At 53.8% G+C, this 19601-nt stretch overlaps 2 protein-coding genes and 1 long non-coding RNA gene across 4 annotated transcripts in view; 2 read left to right on the top strand and 1 right to left on the bottom strand.

Annotated features, from left to right (window-relative positions):
- Positions 1–1105, top strand: part of NPC1 (NPC intracellular cholesterol transporter 1) — a 38473-nt gene extending 37368 nt beyond the window's left edge. The window contains exon 25 of the mRNA XM_081096693.1: positions 565–1105. Within this exon, the coding sequence (XP_080952819.1) occupies positions 565–644 (80 nt within the window). The 3' untranslated portion in view covers positions 645–1105. The remainder of the gene's footprint in view (positions 1–564) is intronic.
- Positions 1001–13964, bottom strand: RMC1 (regulator of MON1-CCZ1). Its single transcript, XM_081096694.1, has 20 exons — positions 13742–13964; positions 13201–13277; positions 11195–11279; positions 10326–10382; positions 9319–9405; positions 8555–8695; positions 8207–8310; positions 7690–7779; positions 7502–7607; positions 6521–6632; positions 6265–6309; positions 5992–6045; positions 5615–5743; positions 4863–4969; positions 3035–3154; positions 2664–2741; positions 2277–2381; positions 2130–2198; positions 1835–2060; positions 1001–1198 (listed from the first exon to the last, which is right to left on the bottom strand). The coding sequence occupies exons 1-20, from the start codon at positions 13841–13843 to the stop codon at positions 1119–1121; spliced, it is 1974 nt and encodes a 657-aa protein (XP_080952820.1). The 5' UTR covers positions 13844–13964; the 3' UTR covers positions 1001–1118.
- Positions 13965–14243: 279 nt separating this feature from the next.
- Positions 14244–16794, top strand: LOC308523037. 2 transcript variants are annotated; one of them, XR_013996285.1, is made up of 3 exons: positions 14244–14480; positions 16365–16513; positions 16723–16794. It is a non-coding gene; the product is annotated as an uncharacterized lncRNA (long non-coding RNA). The 2 variants fall into 2 exon arrangements; XR_013996284.1 differs by having other exon boundaries at positions 16365–16794.
- The last annotated feature ends 2807 nt before the right edge of the window (positions 16795–19601 follow it).

The following is a 19601-nucleotide window of genomic DNA, read 5'->3' on the forward strand; positions in this document are numbered from 1 at the left end:
AGTGTCCCCAGCTCTGGTCCAGCAACAGGCCTCTGCCGCCCCCTCACTTCCATCCGTCCTGAGGATGCTCGTTGGCTGCCATGACGACTCTTGGTGGAAAAAACAGGACTGATTTGCTTGATTGAGAGCAGGGATGGGGAACGTCGGGCACGAGGGCCGTATGAGGCCCCTGCAGTCGCTTGGTCTGGCTCTGCCAAGGCATTAGGGGCAAGTTAATCGTTTGACCAAGCTGACCAGCATGGCTCAGTGGTTGAGCATCAACCTATGAACCAGGAGATCACAGTTACTCCCAGTCAGGGCACATGCCTGGGTTGTGGGCTTGATCCCTAGTAGATTGATGTTTCTCTCTCTCCCTCTCCCTCCCTCTCCGAAATAAAAATATACATTTAAATGCTAATTTTTAAGTTGATAATTTTGTATGGCCCACAAATGATGTTACAAATATCCAAATGGCCCTTGGCAGAGAAAGGTTCCCGACCCAATTTATAGCTTTGTACCCAAGTGGAAGCACTGAAGTAGATGGAGAAACCTCCTAAAGAAATGACACAACTTTCTCCTTCCCAGGACCATCCGTCAATAAAGCCAAAAGCCTGGCCACGCAACAGCGACACAGAGGCACAGAGAGAGAGCAGCTCAATTTCTAGCCCCTCACGGGGCCTGGGGACTTGGAACTGTGTCTGCGGGTCGGTCAGTTCCCTGGTGGAAGGAGCTGCCTTGTCGGGTTAAGCTAAACACTGGACGTCACCAGACTCAGGCGATGGATCTGACAGCAGCCGCTCTGGCTACGCGCCTGTCCACTCGGGAATGTGTTACTACTAACCCTGGAGGCAGCCCTGGACGCGTCTCCAGTTCTCCCGGCATGAAACCCGACTCTCAGCGAGGGAAGGTTGACACCGGACGCTGTGGAGGCGCTCGGCTCCCTGGCCGTCCTGAAGGCCAATCAGTGCAATGCTGCTCCTTTTTGAGGAGTGAGCCACCACACAAACTCCACCGCATTTCTAGTAACATTTGAGGATGTTGCAGGTACTTTATTATAGTATTTTGTAGTTTAAAGAGCTTTATTAATGCAATAAATTAACTTTATACATATTTTTATATATAAAAACGAGCGTGTGATTTCAGAGCGTCGTAGGCCTCATGAGAGCTTGGTCTCCAAAAACCTGTTTGAAAAAAGCCACGTGTTCTTCGCAGTGTTCTCCTGGGGGCACAGAGGGAAGCAGGTGAGCACAGCCGCTCCCAGGTGCTGGGTCTAACTTCCTCTCTCCCATAAGCACTCTGTCCCTCAGCTTCTGGACTGTCCTTCCCATTTGCTCACGCCTTTGCAAACCTGGTCAGGGACCTCACAGCCCCAGCAACCCGCGGTGGGGGCTAACCTGTCGTGGTCCCAGTGCCCTGACTCCGAGCGAGGCAGAGCTGGGAGACCTGAAATAAAGTTGCCTGTTCCTCCCCACCCTTGGATCTCATGCCTTTGGACCTCAGATGACTTGCCCATGTTTCCTGCCTGACCCAGAAACATTAATAAGCCCCAGGCCCCTTTAAACCCTCAGGCACAGGTTCCTGTCCAAGAGCACCTGTCAGACCTGAGCTGGCTCAGACCCTGAATCGGCCTGCATATGCTTCTCCCCAAACACTTCAAGTTCCGGATCAGTTAGGTCCCTGGGCACACGGAGTTCACTCCACTATGAATGACGGGCTGAGGGCGAGACTGGCTGTTGTGACTGTTTAAAACCGAATTCAGGAGTTCTAACTGAGGGTTCCTGGCCCACCTGCTGCCGGGGTCGTCCTGCCAGGAGCCTGCAGCTGCCCAGGCCAACTCACGGCTGCGCCTTCTCACCTGGGGTGAAACTGGGGTTCCCCCGTAAGCGCTGGTTCCGCTGCTCGAAGAAGCGGAAGATGGTGTAGAAGAGCATGCGGTCTTCGGTCTGCTTCGCAGCATCCAGGAACTTGCGTGCAGAGACGCTGTCGTGGCCCCCCACGCCCCGGAGGAACCGCAAGGCGGCCAGCACCTGGTGCTTGGACAGCAGGACTTCCACAATCTCATCGTTCGCGGTGGAGAGGCGCTGGAGAGAAGCCCAAGTGAGTGCCAGCACAGCAGACGCGTACGCCCCAGAAACATGAACGCACCTTACCTTCAACATATCCAGCGACAGCTGGTGAGCAGGAGGGTAGAAGCTCTCCAGGGATAACAGCAGACACGCCTGAAAGACAGGTTTCCGGCCTATTCAGCACAAGGTGCTGGACGCTATTAACGACAGAGTAACCCTGGCGACACCCACCAGAGGCTTGGAGTCGCTGAGCACGTGGTACTGCAGGAGCTGGTGCAGCGTGTAGAACAGGTTGTGCTGGACCAGCGTCTTGATGACGAGCTCGTGCAGGTAGTGCTACGGCAGACAAGGGGACAGGGCTCAGGTGTGGCGGGGCTGCAGCGGCTCTGATGAGCTCCCGTCATTAGAAGGGGCCCGTGTGCGGGGGAAGAGCCCAGCCTCTTATGACTGGGCTCATCCTGACGCAGCACCACGTGGCGGGTCAGGAAATGGCTCGGACGCCGGGTCAGGACAGCGGGCCCTTAGCACATAGACGGCATCGTAGTCAGGAGAGGGACAGTGCTGCTGCCTTAGAGAGCCCTGCTCCTCTGACCCGGACCCCATGCTGCCTGGAGGTACCTGCACTGGAACCTGGAACTGGTTGAGCGAGCGAATGTACTCCATCAGCACGGCGACCACAAACTTGGGGGGCGTCTCCTGGGAGAAAGCAAAGGTGGTCTGAGGAGCTGCAGGAGCTCCCACGGAATTCTTCCTTTATTCCTGCCCCTTTGCCTATTAAACTGGCCCAGGGCGGTGTGGCTGGTTTTGCACAAAGCCCCTCAGATCCTCCCTCATCAAGAACATGTTTAGTCCCGAGTGTTAGAGGCCAAACTACCAGCATAGGTCCTCACCAGAATAACCAGCTATTCTGAGTCCTAGTTTCCCTCAAGTCCCTTCCAAGGATCTGTTCTGAGAGCCTTTGTCCAGAGCAGCTGACGGCAGTCACTCACCTTCTTCTCCGTCAGTGCCGACAGCACGTGGGTGTACATGTCGGACTGGTCGATCACGGCCTGGGTCCGCGCCGGCCTGCGGAGGAGCGGGCTGCACCGGCTCTGCCCAGCTTCCGCCGCCTACGCAACACATTACAGGCGTCACCGTCACCACCTCCAGGTAACGGGCATTTGCAGTTAATCCAAAAAAGACGCAACTCCTAGATGCTGTGAGCCTCAAGCCTGAGCAGGGGTGACACAGGTCACAACTTGGACGGAGCTACTTCCTGTGCTCTCTGGGCAGAGTCTACTCTAGAAACAAGTCGGCTGGTCATCTTGACAAAACCCATGTTCACGGTGGATGGAGCTAGCAGCATAAGCATCGTCTTCTCTTAAGGGACAGCATCCTGTTATTAACCCCTTACTGACTCCCTAATTTTCTCAATCACAGTCGACCTGGCCCTTGTTATCTAATAAAAATGAAATGGCACCTGTGCTTTATGAAGCCTTAATCTTAAAGGACACACTTGTGTAATGAGTCTATGCCTAGACTTTGAATAAGTAAGGCTCCCCAACTACTACTGCCTAGGAAAGCTCCGAGATCGACTCCATCGCCTAACTCTGGAGAGGAAGGGAAAGGGAGAGAGAGAAACATCAACGATGAGAGAGAATCACTGATCACTGCCTCCTGTTGCACCCTGCTGGGGATTGAGCCCACAACCAGGGCATGTGCCTTTGACCGGAATTGAACCCTGGGCCCTCAGTCCACAGGCCGATGCTCTATCCGCTGAGCCAAACCTGCGAGGGCATCTCTTAACTTCTAAAGCCCGAGACCAGTGCCGACCCTGAGGCAGGAGCTGGGCGGTGCCCGAGAGCCCGCAGTGCTCAGCAGCGCCAGGCACTGCAGGGCTGCAGACGGACCACACTCCACCAGCCAGCGCTTAGGAAGCCAAGAGCCACAGAGCAGGATGCACAGAAACTGCCACCAGACAGCCGACACCCACAGAGCAGCAGGACCGAGAGAAGGAGTGAGACGAGCTCAGCCTCCCCACCTGGCGGAATCGTGTCTGATGGGCAGACCCACAGCTCCAAGCCCCGGCCACTGCAGTGCCTGCCATCCTGTTGTCCTGGAGTCACTGAAGGGGGGAGGGGGGGGGATGGGGGGGGTGCTGGCCTTTCTGTTACTGCTCAGAACCTTCCATTTTCAGCTTGAGGACTAACGAGGTCCTTTAAGTGAAATCACTCATCGCACTTATCCTAACCCCTTTTCTTTCTGGCTTCAGAAGACAGGGTGCACTAACGTTATGTAGGAGAGGGAAAAAGACATGGCAAACGACTCTACTTTTAATTAACTAAGACTAGGCTCTGGCTTGGTAGAAACATGTATAAAAAAGTAATGCCAAGACGAAACCGAGTTTATTTATAAAATAGAAGACCAATGCCCTGACTGGTTTGGCTCAGTGCACAGAGCGTCAGCCTGCAGACTCAAGGGTCCCGGGTTCGATTCTGGTCAAGGGCATGTACCTCGGTTGTGGGCACATCCCCAGTAGGGGGTGTGCAGGAGGCAGCTGATCGATGTTTCTCTCTCATCAATGTTTCTGACTCTCTATACCTCTCCCATCCTTCCTGTAAAAAAATCAATAAAATACATTTTTTTTTTAAATAGAAGACCAAGGATCTATCTACATCTAAGATCCAACAGATTAACACAGAAGAGGGGGAGGCGTTGAGGAAGATAGAGCCTCCCGCCAACGGGATGCCGGATGCCGAGTGTACTGCCATTTCTGCCCCAAAGTCACAACTACCAGGTGGGGGCGGAGGAGCCTCCAGCACAGCGCCCGTCACTCACCACCGCGTAGCTCTGCTCGGCGTCCAGGTACCTCTTGTACTCCTGGTTGAGCTTGTCGAAGACAGTGGCTACCACGGGCAGGGCCGCTCTGTCTGATCCGCTCAGCACTGGGAAGAATCAGTGTGCACAGGTCAGCCAGCTCTGCCTGCAGCGCACGCTGCCAGGACAGAACTCCCCCCAGGCCAGCAGCACACACGTGCCTTAAGGGCACCCAGAGGAGCGTCCCGGCGTGGAGACCTGAAGCCTGGAGCTCACAGGCCCTTTCTGGCTCCTGGAGAGAGTAGCTGCGACCGTATCAGTGAGATTCTCAACGTAGATGTTAGGGAGGCAGAGACTTGGATTCTGAATAATGTTTGCTTTAAAAGCAGGGGCAGGAGCCGTGACCCCCACGTGCGCCCAGGCTCAGACTCGCTTTCACCTGGAACCATCCAGTTTACTATGTGGTCTTTCTACCCAAGTTCCCACACGGCATATCCATCTACTGATTTCAGAGAGGGAGAGACAGAAATATCACTGACTGGGAGGCAGCCCCCTGACAGGGAGTCCAACTGTGACCTCCTGGCTCATAGGTTGACGCTCAACCACTGAGCCACACCAGCCAGGCACTACAAGTCCTTTTTCTATTTAGCAGCCTTTCCGGGGGTGTAAGTCACCCACCCTTCAAGTGAAGAGTGGGCCACAGGCTGCAGACAGGCCTGGGAAGGTGGGGCAGCACAGGCTGGACTCGGACGACAGGAAGGAGCCCCCCTTACTCTGGGAGCAGACGGCGAGGATGACCATCTTGCACTCCTTTCTCTGGAGGAGAAAGTCCATCAGGCGTCCTTTGTCTGGCAGGAGGTTGACGATGGGCTGCAGCTTCACCTGCAGGTTCCAGAGGTAACCTGGGTTCGAGAGGCAGCGATGTCATCTTATGACACAAACCAGAACAAAAACCCAAAAGTACTGCACAGCAGTCGATGGCTTTTTCTCACAAACCGAAGCCCAGTCTAGGACATGCAGGACATGCTGACAACAGGACTGACAGCCAAACTACTGCGTGCCCGGGAGACACCTGGCAATCACGAGCCCTCTATGTTCAAGCTGCATCTCCCCAAATGCAGGGCAACAGGCACTCTCCCCGCTGACCCACCTTGGCTTGCGCTGATGATGATGTCCGGCTGAAAGACGATCCAGGACGAGGAGTCTGCAGGCTATAGGAAATTCTAGCCCCAAAAAGATGGAAGCAAAAGGCAAACCCGCTCTGATTAAACTCGCCCCGACCCGTTGGCTGAGGCTACGCCAAGTGCCCATCCCTCCTGGTAGGAAACCTCCCCATTTCGGTTCCTGAAACGTCATTCCCTCTCAGACAGGAGGGTAGCGAGAGGAGCTCCCTGCACAGCGCCAGCGCCTCTGTCAAGGATACAGAGCTTACACGGGACCGGAGACTGGCTGGTCACAGGAGCAGGACCTACACATGGAGAAAATGTAAGTGTGCGGCCAACACATCCTCGACAGGTACTTCTAAAAGCCTGCAGCAACTGTAGTGACGCGAAGAGGAAGTGGAGGTCGAGAACAAGCCGAGAAAACGTCTTCACGAAAGCAAACAGATCTGGGACCCTCTGCACAGGCTCGTCACTGCACCCTAACGTGGCCCCCACCGACATGGTGACTCCCTTTACCTGCCACGGGGATCTGATAGGGCTGAATGGATCGAGCAGGAAGCACGGGGTGATGGAAGGTAACGGTGCCATCAAACTCTCCCCGTAACTTGATGTCAAATATTACTGATGTCTGAAGTGCAGAAAAAGAACAGACTGTGATGCCCAAACAGACCACAGCAGTTAACCCTTTCATGACCTCCTATCTTGCTATTTCAGATTCATTTAAAGAGCCTGTGTTTAGCCCGGCCGGCGTGGCTCAGTGGCTCGCCCACCTATGAACCAGGAGGTTGAGGTTCAATTCCTGGTCAGGGCACAGGCCCAGGTTGTGGACTTGATCCCCAATGTGGGGAGTGCAGGAGGCAGCCAATCGATGTTTCTCTCATCACTGATGTTTCTCTCTCCCCTCCCTCCCTTCCTCTCTGAAGTCAATAAAAAATATATATATTTTACAAAGTCTGTGTTTGCATCCCATCCCTAGTTCTTCTCCCAGGAAGAATGTGCTCTGACATTACAACTGTCCTTCCCATTTCCATCTCCCTCACAGAGTCCTGACAGGGCTGACAAGCTCCCGCTAATGGGCGTCAGAAGATCTTTCAGTCCCAACTCATTAGAGCCACGGTGGCACGTCCAGGAGGCCTGGGAGACGCCCGCTAGTGGCACAGAAAGAGCAGGACCCATCCCACCTCTTTCTCTTGGGCCACGGGGCCTCAAACCATGCTCATCCCTGCTCACAAAGGACCTACAGGGAGACACGTAGCAGAGGGTCTGCAGTGAACACAGCTGAGACAGTTGTTCCAAAGTCACTCTCCTCATGTGCTATTTTCTGAAAGAGTTTTTAATTATTCTTAATGACACGGAATCACTGTTTCTTCTAAACTACCTAAAAACCTTTAGCATAGAAAGCACTTTCTCGTCTGTGTTCAGAAGGCTTTGTTCATTTTCACAACTCTTTTGAGCAACCCAACGCGTACCACGCAGCCCTGACCCCACGGCTCCCACCTCCGTGTCCTGATGGTGCACGACCACCAGGTTGTCCACCACGTTCAGGGCGAACTTCCCCGTGCGGCCCAACTTCAGGATGTGCGTCTTCTTACAGGCGCCTTCTCTGTGGGGACAGAGAGGTCACAAGGGGTCGACAAGCTTCAACTCCCACGTCCCCTCGGGAGAGGAGCAGCGCGAGCACGCACCGGGGCAGATGATACAGCACCACCTCGGCTCCCGCGCTGCTGGAGGCCCGCGAGTGGTGCCGCAGGAAGAGGACGTACAGCTGCCCGTAGCTGTGAGAGAACAGACAGTCACGTGTGCTGTGAGAAACCCTCCATCCTCAGTGCTGCGTCTGCGGCTCTAGTCCAATAAATCATGAAACAGTCCTTCATGGAATACTTTGCGGCCAACAACACGCTTGCACTCGTCAAAAACAAAACGGCTATTACAAAGTGAAGGGGGAGGGGTGTGAATTGGTCCAATGTTCTCATTTTATCAGATTAGATGGCGAAAGGACTTTCCTCAGACCACGAAGCCAACAAAATCTAAAACGCAGGCCAAGAAGACGGCATTCGTAAGCTCTGTGGTCACAGGCCCAGGCACTAACAGGGAAGGGAAGTCCTTGTTGGTCCATGGCCACCTGAGTACTTGTAACGCACTTCTAGTAGCTGCATCACTAAAAGCAATTACAAAAGGAAGTCTCTCAGGAGACAAACATACATGGTTGCCATGGCAATGTCTCTCTCAGAAAGGCTCAGTTTAGTGGACTTGGGCGCCGCTGGTAACTCAATCTCAAACTTGGGCAGCTTTGTCATAGTGCCAGCCTGTGGGGAAAGAAAGTGTTAGGAAGTGTGCTGACCCTTGATGTTTTGTGTTCCCTACCTACCATCACCGAGGGCACAGAACGCACTCCCGGTCTGTCCCCCAGAATGAGCCACCCCTGGAGGGGGCAAGACACAGGCGCCGCGAGTGGTCGGACGAGGCACGGTCAGTGTTGGAGACTTGCCCTTGAAGTACTGCAGGGGGCACTCAGGGCCGGGGGGATACCGCTGTGGAGGCTGCCCTCACCCGGAAGTGGAAGGGCTGCAGCACGCTGCCCAGGACGGTGGTGGAGAGCAGGATGACGGAGCTCTCGGGGCAGTGCAGGTACCAGTTCACGTTCAGGCTCTGGCTCTTCAGGAGCTTCAGGCTCCGCTTCTCCGGCAACACCTGAGGCGAGTGCGAGACAGCCTTCATTAAAGAGCAGCCAAGCATCAGCAGACTGTAAGTTAAAAGGTGATAAAAACAGTAACTTAAATGGAAAAGTACTATTTTGAGCTACGACAGCTCCAGGCATGGATCGGTGCTTAGTGCTGTACGGACCCGGCTCACTGACTGCCCACAACCCTGAGGGGAGTGAGCTCAGCCACAGTCACGGCCCGGGCAGCCACTCCCCTGCACGACCCAGCACCGAGCCTCACCTTCTCAGGCACCAGCCACCAGAGCCAGCAGCAGCGACCTTCCCTCACCGTGGAAACGAGCCAACGGACCCCAGCCGGGCGCCCATCAGCCACCCGCCTGCAGCATCGGCTGAACGCCATGCCCCCCATGTCGGGGAGTGGCGCCCTTTTTCTAACAGGTGTGTTCTGGAGACTGTAGGGAACTGTTACTTCCATATACTCTATCTCAGTAATGTTTGAACATTTCATAAAAAGCATGTTACTTATAATTAGAAGAAAGCCCAGTCAACAGATTAACGTTCTGGAATCTCAAACGGTCTATTTAGTGCTGAATTCACAAACTGCCAAGCTGCTCCTGCAGACCTTCCTCCAGCAGCAGTGACGCACAGATACCTGGTAAAACTCGATTCCCTGGTCTGTGATGAAGACGATCTCCGTGGAACTGGTCCAGCAGAACCCTAGTATGCTGGCATTCTTGGTCTGAAAAGAAAAAACGTAGAATCCCCTGTACTGCTCTTTAACGAAAGCTACTGTTAACAAATGGAACCTTCTTTTCAATACAGTGACCCCGGATTTTCACCTGGAACACCCACGGAAGTGCCCGAGTCAGCAGATCAGGAGGAGAAGCAGCAAGGTAACTAACCAGCCCTCAGTGCTCAGCTCCTCCCGTTAGGACCAGAGGACAGCTGGCCTCTCTTGGTCACACAGCTTGTAAAAGTATAAAGGCCTAGAGGTTCTCACTGAGTGTTCACCCAGGTGGGGTTGCAGCTGGAGCCACAGCCCGACTCCCTTGGTGAACCAGGGCCCGGGCCGGAGGGCAGGCAGCCTAGGCCCGCACGTGGCTGCTGGGGGGCGGGGGGGGGAGCCTGTGAAGGGGCAGCTACTTGGCGATGTTTCTTTCCTCGTTGAGGAGCCTACCCTCACCTCCATTAGCAAACACACTACAGAGATGCCGAGAGCCACCCCTTCCACTGGCAACTCCTGCCAGTCTCCAGGGCCACCCTGCCATCTGAGCTGCGCCTGCTGCAGCCTCATTTATTACACCCAGCAAGTCTGATTAACATGGGCTAGAATCTACACCAAAGAGAAGAAAGGGGGCATGACAAGGTCAGACCGAGGAAGAAAACATCACCAATAAAGGGAAAACCTCCTCTTCTGCAAACCTCCAAAGAGGCGGCTCAGGTCTGTCGCCCAGAGAGGGCGGGCAGCAGGAGTAGTGCCACCCACCACCCAGGTCATCCTCCAACTCTGTCTTCAGATGAAGAAACAGGCTCACAGCTTGTCCAGGTCACGGAGCCCACAGGCAGCACCTCTCAGCAAAGCACTTCCCCTCCCGCCTGCACTCAGCTACCAGCCCCCCAGCCGAACACAGACCAGCGGGGAAAGGGCGCGGCCCGTACCTTGCACTCCTGAGTGTATTCTAACTGAGAACTATCCGGGATAAAATTAGAAAACTCCTGGAAAGAAACACAAGGATAAATTTGGATCAGGCAGCAACCTACTTTAGTACATAGCAGACAAAAGAAAAAGATAAATACATTTAAAAAGTGATTAGAAAAAAACCAAAAAAACCCAAAGACAGGAAAAATAAAAAGACTAATTTCAACAATCTGCCTCAACAGCAGCTGGCTAACAATTCAATTTTTTTAAAAAGGGAATCCAAATATTCAGTGAGGGTTTAGAAACTGATTTTGAAAATTAATTCAAATCGTTGATTTCAGAGAACTGTGCTGCTCCACATTGCACAAGAGGCTTTCCAAAAATTTTAGCAATTAATACTGATGGAAGGAATGAGGGTGCTGCCTCTTTATCAATAGTTTTTTCTCTACTTTGCAAATGTGATGATGAATATTTATAAAGACTAAATGCCAACAGACTGCTCCAACTATGAATACCTGTTCCCATTAGATCAAGCATTCAAAGATAAGAGAAGTGACTTAATGGAGTTACTCCAGTTTACAGGGTAATTCACAAAGTAGCCAAAATTATACCTCGCGCAATCTATGCTAGCTATTAATCCATACAAAAGATGCCTGAGGTTCAAATTAGTTTTTTAAATCAAAATGGACAAACTAAGATCACCAGTATTTATCCATTCACATCTTTCTTCAAGAACTCCAAAGGCTGATACAGGAGTGCTCCATAGTTACAGCTTTCATGGCTTTAAAATAACAAGCGGCTCCTTTAACACTGGAAGTCTGCAATTCATTCTCTTCCAAATACACTTCTAAAATGCTTTCTTTATGCCATATTTAGAGCGATGTCTTACCACAGCCTTTGAGGTCCTCTGGACAGCTAGTATCTTGTTTTCTAAGGAAAACTTAATGCATTTCACTTCTCCTTTGTCTTCCATTCTGTAAGGAGAAAGAGTATGTTAAGAGTTCTATTTAATAACTGAACTCCAGGTTCTATCATTTGTGAGAAGAAAAGAAATTAAATATTCAGGAAGCAGCAAATCTTAGTTTAAAATTACACTTATGTTTCTGATGCTATCAGTAGAACCTCTTTTCAGATGTTGCACTTCACCGTATAACGCTTCACAGACGCTGCATTTTTACAAAGTGAAGGCAAGACCTCCACCAGCAAACACATTACAACCCACTGTATCTGAGCTCTATGGCGGTGGCCTGGAGGAGCTATTGCGGTGCCCACAGGCACCTCCACAGATGACGGCCTTCTCTCTCCAGCTGGGACAGCAAAGCTTCTGAACCAAGCGGTCCACCCCCTCCCCGGGGGCTCAAGCAGGCCCGCCCAGAAGCCTCACAACCACCTCCAACAAAGGGAAATCTAGAGAGGCTGACGGAGGGAGGGCGTGTGGAAGCTCGGGTACGGGTGCTCATTCTCTTGATTATGGTGATGGTTTCACGGTGCACACATGTCAAAACTCATCAATGACTGTTACATATGTTCAGTTAATAATTATACCACAGTAAGGCTAGTAACAAAAAATACCATGTTTTTAAGAGGGTAAATTCAGTATCTTCCCCCTCAAACACTACTGAGCCCCCAAATCTGGGTCCTCATGGGCTCACTCTTATTTTGACGCCGAGGGCCTTTGCGATACCAGTCTCCACTGCCCTCAGTGTGGTCTGCACCACGCTGGCCCAGACCCCGGCATCCTCTCCCCCCGACGGACAGGCTCCCAACTAATCCAGTGTCAAGGCTATGACCAGCGTGGTCTTTCCAAACACTGACAGTGTCGCCCACGCCCACCTCACCTCTTCAGGAACCACATAAAGCCCTGATTCCGCAGCGGAACAGGTAAGGTTCAAGCTGACCCTGCCAGTGGCCACACCTCTGCCTCCCCTTCCGCACGGACACATGGGCGTCATCACACAGACCTGGAGTCCCCGCCCCCGCTCGCTCGCCCTTGCCCGTGGGGTTCTCTCCATCGGGAAGCCGCCTCCTCCCTTCCCCACCTAGAACCATCCCGTTCCAGCCCTCAACGCTTGCTGGAGGGCCGCCTCCCTCCCCTCTGAGGCCTTCCCCTCCTGCTCCACCATCAATGCTGCCTCTCCGGTGCCCACGCTCTTGGCACAGCACTTGCCCAGGAAGCGTGTGCCCCTCACTCGTCTCCACACCTCGGCTCTGCGTCCTGCAGAAGGGCGCCGGGCGACCCAAAGCCTTCACATGCCTGATGCCTCGCACGGGCGCGGCCCGCGGGATTCATTTTCTACTTCAAAAAGGTTTCCTGTCGTACAGGCCGGCTAAAAAACTCAAAGCCCCCCGAACTGAGGGCTCCAGTGCATTTTCTTCTGTGACCACGGGAGCACGGTGACCATGCTCACAGGGGTCACCACCACGGCGATCTGAATGAACGGAGCTGCTCTTCATCAGGACCCGGCTCAGCTGCGTAAGCTGGGCCCGCCGGTCGCCTTAAGCACAGTCCGAGCTGGTTTTCTTAACACACGTTTTTACCAAAAACCCTGACCAGGAGCCCCTCCACCTTCCAGACTCTGCAAAGCCCGGAGGACGGCAGGTCCCGTCAGGAAAGGACACGGCAGCCAACAGCGCAAGGACCTGCGGCTTCAAGCGCCAGGAAGCGGGCGCCCTCCTGGGGAGGACCCGGTTCCCAATCAAGGGGAGCGCCTCCCTCCAGCAGTCGTGTCGCTGGGACAAGGTGTCCCCGTGTCCGTCCTCTCCCCCGGGCACAGGTGGGCACGCGCGGCTTCAGCGCTCGGAAGGGAGGCAGAGGCCATGTGAGCACCACCTCCCAAATGAGAAGCAGAACGCCATGTGCACGCCGGCCTTACGCTGCACATGTTAATGCTTTACCTGAAGGAGATGGGGTTCCGGTCATCCGGGCCTTTCACCACCACCCCCGTGGCTCCGCCGGATCGCACCGCGAACACCTGCGAGCGAAGAGAAGCAGCCTTCACGGCGAGGACACTGTCCCAGCCCACAGCGACCCCAGCCCTGGTGCCGCCGACCCGGCGGCCGGCGCGCCCATCCCGGATGCCCGGTGCTCATGTGAATTTTAAGAAACGAGGGGAGACACCAAAACGGTTACCACCCCAAACGGCGCAGACGGCCCGGGCCCGGGTCCCCTGCGTTCTGATCCGGTCTGGGAGGCGCCGCATAAGCAGCCTGCTCTGCCCCCCCCCCCGTCCCCCCCGGGATTCCCGGGATAACGGGGTTCTCAGCGCGGGGCTCGCGGCCCAAGGGCGGGGGAAGCCCGGCCGGAGGAGGCTGGTCCCTGCCCCGACAGGAAGGCGCGGGCGGAGGCCCGGCTGGTCCCGGCACCCCGCCGGGCGCGCGGGCGGCCGTGGCCCCGGGTCCAGGCCGTGCTGGGAGGAGGGTGCGGGCCGGCTCCCACCTGTTTGTTGGCCTCGTCGAAGAAGACGCAGTTGACGGGGTTCGCCTTCTCGAAGTGCACCGGCCGCTCGCACAGCTCCAGGTAGTAGTCCTCCTCGCCCATGGCGGGCGGCGCCGGGGGGCCGGGGGGCGCGGGGGCGGCAGCCAGCGCGGGGCAGGGCGAGCGGCACCCAGGAAGGCACCGGGTCCGGCCGGGCGGCGGTGGGGCGATCCGGAGGCCGCTTCCGGGTGCCACGCCCCCACGCCCGCCCACGTGACCTTCGGCCCTGGCGTTTAAGCCGGCGACGGCCGCCCGACCCCAGCGGAGCCCTCCGCGCAAGAGGCTCCTCCCCCTTTCCGCGCGGGCGGGGTCCCAGGGCGGCTCCCGGCGGCGATGGAGGCGGGGCCGCGGGACCGGAAGCCAGGGCCTTGCAGAGCGTGGCGGCACCGCCAATCGTAGCCAGGCTTTCCCCAGCATGGGCGGGGCCTGGCTCGCCCCCTTCCGGAAGGTTCGCGCGGGGCAGGCTGGGGCGGGGCTGCCCTGGGTCCCTGCGGCGAGGTCTCCTGAGCCGCCTCTGAGCGCTGAGGAGAGACATCCCTGTGCTCAGCACCGGTTACCCTGAGAAAACATTCGAACCTGCATCCGATTTTTGTGAGTTTATTTGAGCCCAGCTGTTGACAGTTGCCTGGAAGCAGAATCTGAACGTCTGTCGCGGACAAAGGCGGTTTTCGCCCCGTTATCCATCCCCATCCCAGGAGATGTAAGCGGGTCACTTGCGGCCGCGGGTGCCGACCAGGCGGGCGGGAGACGGTAGAAGGAGGACGACGCCGGGGCCGCCACCTCCGGTCGCCGAGGGCCCTCAGCTGAAGGCGGCAGCGGCGCAGCGAGGCTCCGTGGCCTTTGTCGGGAGCGTCCCCGGACGCCCCGCGCCTCTGGGCGGAGCGGAGCGACCCTGCGGGCGCCGGACCGGAAGCGCCTGCGACAGAGACCGGCTCCGGGCGGCGGGGGGGTGGGGTTCCCGTTTCCTCAGAGGGACTGGAGGGGGCGCGGCACCGGGGCGGCGGCGTGTAGTTGATGGAGCAACTCGGACCAAAAGCGGTGCAGGGGATCAAACATCCGACGTAGAGGCAGACTGTAGACTGTTACCACCCATTAAAATGATAATTAAATAAAGGGAAAGGGTAAGATGGGGACACGGCGGGCTTGGCCCGTGTTGAACGGTGGTTTGTCAGGGAGGTGCTGCCGAGGCGCGAGCACCGCCAGAGCGGCTTTGGGACGGAGGCTGACGCCGGACCGCCTGCGGCCCCTGCTGGCCTGGGCCTCCCCGGAGCCGGCCGCAGGCGGCCCTGGGTCCACGGGATGGCAGTGCCCGGTCCGTACCCCCGGGGCCCTCCTCAGCGCCGGGGTGAGCTGCCCCCCTGCGGTGGCCTCGCCGACACAGTCCCAAAGCCCCTGCTTGGCATCCCCGGGGGCCACGGATGTGCCTCTGGAGCAGCGGTTCTCAACCTGTGGGTCGCGACCCCTTTGGCGGCCGAACGACCCTTTCACAGGGGTCGCCTAAGGCCATCGGAAAACACATATATCATTACATACTGTTTTTGTGATGAATCACTGTGCTTTAATGATGTTCAGTTTGTAACAATGCAAACATCCTGCATGTGAAGTAGCCACGAAAATAATTTTATGGTTGGGGGTCACCGCACCCTGAGGAGCTGCATTAAAGGGTCGCGGCCTTAGGAAGGTTGAGAACCGCTGCTCTAGAAAGTGCATCCGGCAGCGCGGAGCCCGGACTGTGACGTGGAGCTGGGGGCCCCTGGGGGCCGGCGGGGACCCAGGACCGTCAGGGTTTGGAAAGTTGAATAAGAAGGCGGTTCCCTTCAGGGAAGGATGCAGGACAACAGGTACACCTCGGATAGTAGGACAAGTAAACAAGGAAACTAGTCGTATACCACGTGAAATATTTTAGAGGAATATGATGCAATTTAAAGCTAATGGGAAAAGACAAGTTATTGCCATTTCATCACTATTTTATTGTGTCTTAAAAGCTTTGCATAAAACAGTATCTGTGATGGTCAGAGCTAATATATAAATTGAAATGCCCTTAACGTCAGTTTTAAAAATAAAATACTGGGACCAAGATGTGCCCTAGAATTAAATTGAATTGAAGTTGTGCTTTGGTAAAATAATGCCTATGTGTGCGTTGTGTTTATTTATGTTACGTTACCTGAGGTACGGTCTCAGTTGTGGGTGATGTTTACGTAACAGAAAACTGCAGGGCCTGGGCACAGCTTGCCCTTCCTGTCTCCTGCTCGCCACGGGAAAGCGCTGCCCACGCCCAGCTGCTGGGACCACGTGTGCCACCTGCAGAGTCACCAGCTGAATTGCGGGCTCTCGCCCGAGGCCGCGCAGGGCACGTGTGTACTTGGCCCTGCTGTGCAGAGGGCGGCAGAGCCAGCACATGGCCCTGGTCCACACGGGAACACGTGCATGGTGCTGGCTGATAGGATTTCTTAGAAGAGTATCAACGTAAAAGGTTTCCTCATGGTTCCTCAGCAGTTTTTGGTTCATCTGGAAACAGTAAAATACGGAACAACAATTCAACGAACTAATTAGGGTCTTTGTTTTCATTGTTTTGTGGAAGCAGGAGGCCTGTGCCTTTCCTGGAGGTGCTGCACAGCCACCGGACAGCGCAGCCTGAGAAGCCCAGGGGGGCACCTGACATCGGCTGCCACTCTGCTCCAGTGACGGCTGCTCCCAGTGAGGCCGAGAGGCTGGCCCGGCAGAAGGGGACAGGTAAGAGCTGAAGGGCACGCAGAAAGCATTGCGAGCTACAGTCAGGGCGGCTGGGCCAGCGGGCACGCCAGCCTCGGGGCAGGTGAGCTCCCTGGGCAGGGGAGAGCGAAGTGCAGCCCCCAGTCAGCTCACCCCTGGGTGTTCCTGAATCTGGGGGACATACATTCATAACTGGTTTGTTTTCTTCTTATGTGCTCTTTGTTGAGAAGTGTAACTCCTGGGATTTAAAAGGTGCTTCTGGCAGTTCGTGAAACCTAATAAAATCACACAGGCTCTTCTGGTTTCCTTTGCTTTGTGTTTTAATTCTTTTCAGACTATATGTCTGGAAGGATATGTACCAACATTTGTAGAGTGGTTCTCATGGCTTGGCAAGTTTTCACATGACTTTTGCATTCTTCTTTGAACTTTCTAAATTCCTTTTGGTTTTAAAGTAAGCATGAGTAATTTTTATAAAAGGAACTGTTTTTTAAAAGTTCACCATATTTACTGGGAAATCTTGACTCTGTGTCATGATTTTGCAGCCTTTTCATTTCGTGAGTATTTTGTGTGACTGCATGTTTACACATTTATGTATACATGTATATGAAAAGCATTCGGTATAATGTAGATAGATGGTGGTTATCTTGTGTGGGGGGCTGTTTCTCTCTTCTCCATGTCCCGCATGGGAAAGGAAACAGTCCATTTGCTGAGTGGAGGAGCTGGGGATTAAGAAATTAAAGAAAGACCAAGACGCAGAAATAGATTTTAAGCTGGGGCCAGGTGGGCGCCATCCTCTCTGATGGAGAGGCGGCAAAAAGCGGGCTGAGCCACACAGCAGGTTTATTTTAAAGGCCTAGATTTACATATCTAGTTCCGCCCCTGCCTGATTAACATGTCCAGCCTTATTGGGGAAGCATGTCCCCAAGGCGTGGCTCTGCCTATGCTCTGAGTTCAGCTGACAATAATTATAAGAAAATGCCTAGGTGCCTCCCTGGCGGCCCTCTACAATCTTGTACTGTGAGTGATTTGTTTTCTTTTTTCCACCTTTGGCATTATTTGAATTTTAAAAATACATGTGTATTCATAAGCAGAAAAAGTGTTTTGAAAGATAAGGTAATAGAAGACATAGAAAGGCCCATAAATATTAACAAATCCAAGTAGCCATCTCGTGCTCCTCTGTAACAAACCCACCATGAGGTCACCCAGCCCTTATATCTGTGACTCCGATGATAAAGAGATAGTGTCCCCTTCTAGCACAGCTAGTAAAGACTTTTCCTAATTGGATCAGAGTCTGTGTCATTTCCAACCTAATGCTCCCAGTTCTACCCTTTGAACCATGTGGTTATGCATTCACGCATTCAAAATATATTTGAGCTTCTACTCAAGTGTGTGGGAATACAGCAATGAATAAAGCTAGCAACAATCCTGCCCTCACCCAGTAGTGTTTAGTGAGTAGAAATAAAATGAGTAATACATGTGAGGTAGAAATAAGTCTATGGAAAAAATAAACCAGGGGACGGTGATACTCGTAAAGGCTCCAACACTGTGGCAGCCCACCTCCAGAGGGCCCTAGACCGCCCCCCTCCAGGCACTCCTGACCGCAGGCCCTCCCAGCTGCGCGGCTGCCCTGCGTAGTGAGCTTTGCACAAAGGACAGCGTGTCTCCTGACGTGAGGCTATAAAAGGCCCTGTGGCCCCTGCCTTGCTCCTCCTTGGGTCAGTGCTTTGGGGAAAGCGTCGGGGACACTCAAGGAGGGCTTTGGATGCTGTCTCCAAGGGCTGAAGCGTCCCACCAGCCAGTGGGCAACTGCGGCCTCTGCCCACAGCACGAGGGAACTGTCTTGGAAGGGGGTCCTCTGCTCCCAATCAGTCCTTCCTTCACATGATTCTCAACTGACATCTTCATTTTAAACATGTTTTTGATTTTAGAGGGAGGAGGAGGAGGGAGAGAGAGAGAAACATCAAGGAGAGAGAAGCATCGATCAGCTGCCTCCTGCACACCCACTACTGGAGGTCAAACCCGAACCCTGGGCATGTACCCTGACTGGAATCAAACCGGCGACCTTTTGGTGCACAGGACAACGCTCAGCCAGCTGAACCACACCAGCCAGGGTCTCATTGACACCCTGACTGGAACCTCCTGAGACCTTGAGCCAAAACCACCCTGCCGAGTCATTCCCAGATTCTGACTCTCAGCAGCTGTGTGAGATAATGTTTGTTGTTTTAAGTCACAAAGTTTTGAGGTAATAGTTATGCAGCACAAGGTGACTAATGGACTCACTGAGATGAAATTTGCACAGACACCTGAAGCATGGAGACTTGTGGATAAGCTAGTGGAAGAGCATTCCAAGCAGGCAAAGGCCCTTGTTAGATACCAGTATGTCTGAGGCTTGCCCTGGCTGGGCGGCTCTGTTGGTTGGACCAACTATTCTTATAGTGACAAGTATTCTAATTGAGTTCTTTCTGTCCCAAAAGACAGTAGAGAGATTTTTTAAAGTTTATGGAGCTCTTAGTAGCTCTCTCTTATTCTGTAATGAACACCCCACCTTCCCCCTCCATCTGCTACTTTATCTTTCTACTGTATTGATCTTAACCCCTCAAAAAGCTATATTTGAGAGAAAGCTAGAAAGCCCAGAATAGCAAAAATAATGCTTTCCCAAATGGAACCTTGTAATATTTTTTAATGGGGGACAAATAGGAAATCAAGAGTAAAAACAAGCTTGCTTGCAAATAAATTGATGTCTCCAAGTATAAAATAAGCTTACAAAACTTAAATCATTCTCTGATTTTTATGAAATCCCTTTAAGATGCCAATTAAAAAAAAATGTCTCTTCAAAAATACGTTTTGAAGTTTGAAAATACAATCAGATGAGCTTTTTCCACCCAATTACTAAAGTGCTGGGAAACGAACAGCTCCGAATTTTAAAAGGCGCAGACATCTCTCTCTTCTGATGCCCAGAGCCCAAATGGACAGCAAAAAGGGGTCTCAGCCTCCATCTCCTACATCTTCCTTGGAGGAGAAGGGCTACCAGGACCAACATTTCAGTCAGCTGCCTCACTCCCACCACCCTACTTTCCTTCAAAGATTAAAAACAAAGAGAATCACATGC

This window comes from Myotis nattereri (genome assembly GCF_964212035.1).
Source record: "Myotis nattereri genome assembly, chromosome: 8".
NCBI lineage: Eukaryota > Metazoa > Chordata > Mammalia > Chiroptera > Vespertilionidae > Myotis > Myotis nattereri.

Excerpts from the sequence above, each read along its gene's own strand:
- RMC1 (XM_081096694.1), bottom strand. The coding sequence starts at position 13,843 with ATGGGCGAGGAGGACTACTACCTGGAGCTGTGCGAGCGGCCGGTGCAC. Across the intron at positions 5,744-5,991 it reads CATCATCAGCGCAAGCCAAG|GTTACCTCTGGAACCTGCAG; the intron begins GTGGGTCAGCGG and ends TCTCGAACCCAG. Across the intron at positions 4,970-5,614 it reads CCTCGCCGTCTGCTCCCAGA|TGCTGAGCGGATCAGACAGA; the intron begins GTAAGGGGGGCT and ends GATTCTTCCCAG.